Raw genomic sequence first — 3,952 nt, forward strand, 5'->3', positions numbered from 1 at the left:
ATTCTTAGAAAGCTGATAAACATTTTCATCCACCGAACCCTCATCATCACTTTCCGTCGCGTTTAGAATTTGATCCAGTAATTTAGAGCTATAGTGCTCAAAAATATCTTCATCTGTATATATCTTCATCTGTAGGAAAACTTGATGTACAAATTTCATTGTTAAGCTCAATATAATCGTTAAGAGAAGCATTGGAAGTTATTTTATTTACTTTAAACCACGCTGCCAGCGACTGGTATTTGCACAACGAAACAACATAAGAAAGAAAAAATTAAACATTTGATTTGGAAAAAGGGATTTCCCCTAACAGCAAAATGAATTTTTACTTAGAACAAAAATTCGACTTATACCTTCTGCTCAAAAAGTACTCGGAATTTGTAAATAAAACACACAAATTTAAATTTTATTTCAAATTTATTTTATCTCCTTCAAAATATGCTCCTTTTGAAGCGATACACATATGCCAACGGTTAACTCGATCTTTCATTCCAGTTTTGTAGGTCCGTGCAGGTATGGCTTTTAGTTCCTTCAGCGAATTCTCTTTTACCGATTCAATCGACTCAAAACGCTTACCACGAAGCGTTGAGTTTCGGGAACAGGAAAAAGTCGCACGGCGCCAGATCTGGCGAATATGGTGCCTTAGCGATGACAGTGGTGCCGTGTTTGATTATAAAATCGCGTACAACAAGAATTTTCCATAGTAAAATTCGCTAAATGCACTTGAGGTAGTCTCACATAACAGCTGCTGTAAACAAACAAATTGACAGATGGCGCTCAAATTTCTACCATATGTCAAGAAAGAGTGTACCAACGTAACGAGAAAAAAATTTTGAAAAAGGTCTATTACTTAAGGAGTAGTTAACAAAAATCCGGATACTTTTTGAGCAGAAGGTAGAATGCACTTTACTCATATTCCTATCGGCACGGAACAAAATTTTTGTTCGAGATATAGAGAAATTCGAGTTATAGAAGTTCGAGTTATGGAAGCAGAATTGTATATAATTTGCTCTCTAAAACCTTGGTGCACTGTTTTTGGTTCGAGTTATAGAAAATTCGAGTTATAAAAGTTCGAGTTATGAAAGTTTGACTGTATTAAGTAAACTGCATATCTTCTTTTTTGTTTTTCCTTCCATTATTTCTTTTTCATACGAATTTTCAAACCACATTGTATTAAAAGTCAATCTATCTGATTTTAAAAGACCTCATTTATGTGCCTCCACACAAAAGTAGAAACTTAACATTCTTATTTCATACTGCTTTACTTCTATTTTAATGGTACCGGGTATTCTCTAGATGAAATTTCGTTCCATCGCGTCAATATTAACTGTAGTCTTCTTTAAATTCCAAGTTTTGTATTTACTCTCCTGTATATGTATATTTCTTATTGAATGAAGATGGGTGTTGTTTATTATCAAACAATTAAAAATTGTTTTGCACCGATGTTTTTTATTTTCCTCTAACAATGATTACTGAAATCAAAATTTAATAGCGAAATTTACATTTTACAAAAAATGAAAAATGAAATTCTCCATCCAGAATCACCATCTTCGGAATAGGGGTTAGAATATTACCGAAACAAGGTACACTTGTTGTAAGAAGCGACTAAAATCCATTAGGAGCCACCCTCTAGTATTTTGAGTATAAATTATAGTGAATAAGTTTCACTTGCGACAATTAATCAGAAGTGTAAATCTAGTACCACGGAAGCTGGGGTAAAAGATGTCTGCTTCTTAAAGGAAGTGTGTTGTGGCTATGGTTAAAACCCGTATATATGCAAATAGAATGATTGTATTCATTTACTTTCATTCAATTTTCATTTGTATTTTCAAATTTCAAACAAAGATATTGGATTAACCTCGTTCCCACCGAGGGTGGTTTATTGATGCTTTATACCGATATGCGTTTTAAGAGCACCAGTGGTGTTAAACCTTCGCGACAGGTAATCACATTAAATAACTCTGAACTCCTTCGAGAATCCTTTATAAAAAATCTATTACTTAAAACTTCTGCATAACCACTACGAATATTTGCTATAACTTTGGACTATAAGCATCGTTATCGCAGTCGACAAAGAGTCAATCAAAGGTTCCGTTCTCTTCTAATAATAAAGTGAGCTTGTTTTTCCCACTGAATCCATTACTAGATAAATTGCGGGTGACACATGGTCGTTTACCCTTTGTCATATATGTAGTCAAAAATTTTTAATATTATATTTTCTGAAACGAGACTTAAATAGTAGAGTAACAGATTGTATTACTACAAACTTTTGTTCAACGAACCTGATCATTTGACCAATTCTTGATGTTCTTATACTTGACGATCTCACCATGTACTTTAATATGCAGCTTCTTTACCTGTCACCTGCTGCTGGATCCCAGCGAAAAATTCTTATACGACAGATTTGGGTTTCCCAATATTAACAATGTGGTTTGAGTTTCCCAGTATCTGGCTAGTCTCCCATGGGTTGTTAGTACATTTTAAATAATTATGAGAGCGAAATCTAACGCGTTTCGTCCCATCTTCACTTCCAATATTACTGTCTTTTTTTTCTACTCTATGTTTCAGTTAACATGATATAAAATACCTCATTACGAAGTCACAATGATCCAAATTAATTAAAACTTTTATTTACTGTTACCGTTGTTTCTTACATTAATTAGATCCTAATCAAAGCGTGCATGTTTTCCTTTTAAACTAGCCACAAAAGCAACGTACCTCCTTTTCCTTAATTTTCAACTTTGTTTATTATATTTATTGGTGGTATTTTATTTGTAAATATCTTACAATTACTTTAGCACTTTCAATTCTCTCATTTATTCAATAAATTGGTACCATAAATGTTTATGTATACATACTATATATCACTATTTACTTTTTATCTAGTAATAATGAACATATATCTACGTTTATACTTCTGTCAATCACTTGAAGTGCTTCATATATAATGAACTCTTAATTGTTTTTGTAATCTCGCAGCTAAAATTATAGTTCTATAGATAATAAACACACGAAATAATCAGCATATATACACACATGCATTAATAATATTCTTATTGTGTGTATATATTTCATCAATTTTCATTGACATTATTTACAGCCCAAGGCCGTCTTTTTCACTTGCATGGACAGTAGAATGATACCGACCAGATATACTGATACACATGTAGGCGATATGTTTGTAGGTATGTAGACAAGATAAAGCTTATACAAGGATATGTATGTGTTAATATTACCAAAGAGAAAAATTTAATTTAAATAATTTTTTTGTATATTTTACTAGTGCGTAATGCTGGAAATCTAATACCACATTCTCAACATTTTCAAGATGAACATTACAGCTGTGAACCGGCCGCATTGGAATTGGGTTGCGTGGTGAACGATATAAGACATATTATCGTATGTGGCCATAGCGACTGTAAGGCAATGAACCTGCTTTATCAATTGAGAGATCCAGATTTTGCATCAAAAGTGAGCAAATAAAATGTTTTCACTTCTTTCATGTAAGCACCTGCATTGAAAATAAACATACAATACATGTACACTCCATACGCTTAAGTCATCATTATCATCCGATATATATTTCAATGTATTTGAACTGTGCATAATTTAGAAATTTTTTTTCTCGCAGCGCAATCGACGGCTGTCTCCATTGCGTGCATGGCTTTGCACACATGCCAACACAAGCCTTGATAGATTTCTCAATTGGCAGAATAATGGTATGAAGGACCCATTAGTGTTCAGTTCGGAGTCACCACACAGACGGTTTGTTGCGTACATTGATCCTGAGAATAGCTTCGCTATTGAAGACAAACTTTCACAAATTAACACACTGGAACAAATGTCAAATATTGCCTCATATGGTTTTCTGAAGGCACGTCTCGAATCGCATGATTTGCATATACACGCGTTATGGTTCGATATCTACACGGGCGACATATACTACTTTAGTCGC

At 33.5% G+C, this 3,952-nt stretch overlaps 1 protein-coding gene across 1 annotated transcript in view; it reads left to right on the forward strand.

The window, feature by feature from the left end:
- Nucleotides 1-3,071: 3,071 nt before the first annotated feature.
- LOC119680567 (beta carbonic anhydrase 1) overlaps nucleotides 3,072-3,952 on the forward strand; it is an 11,361-nt gene continuing 10,480 nt past the window's right edge. Inside the window, exons 1-3 of the mRNA XM_038093462.1 lie at nucleotides 3,072-3,182; nucleotides 3,281-3,468; nucleotides 3,629-3,934. Of these exons, the coding sequence (XP_037949390.1) occupies nucleotides 3,122-3,182; nucleotides 3,281-3,468; nucleotides 3,629-3,934 (555 nt within the window). The 5' untranslated portion in view covers nucleotides 3,072-3,121. The remainder of the gene's footprint in view (nucleotides 3,183-3,280; nucleotides 3,469-3,628; nucleotides 3,935-3,952) is intronic.

The sequence above is a fragment of the Teleopsis dalmanni genome, chromosome 2, assembly GCF_002237135.1.
Source record: "Teleopsis dalmanni isolate 2A chromosome 2, ASM223713v2, whole genome shotgun sequence".
Classification (NCBI taxonomy): Eukaryota; Metazoa; Arthropoda; class Insecta; order Diptera; family Diopsidae; genus Teleopsis; species Teleopsis dalmanni.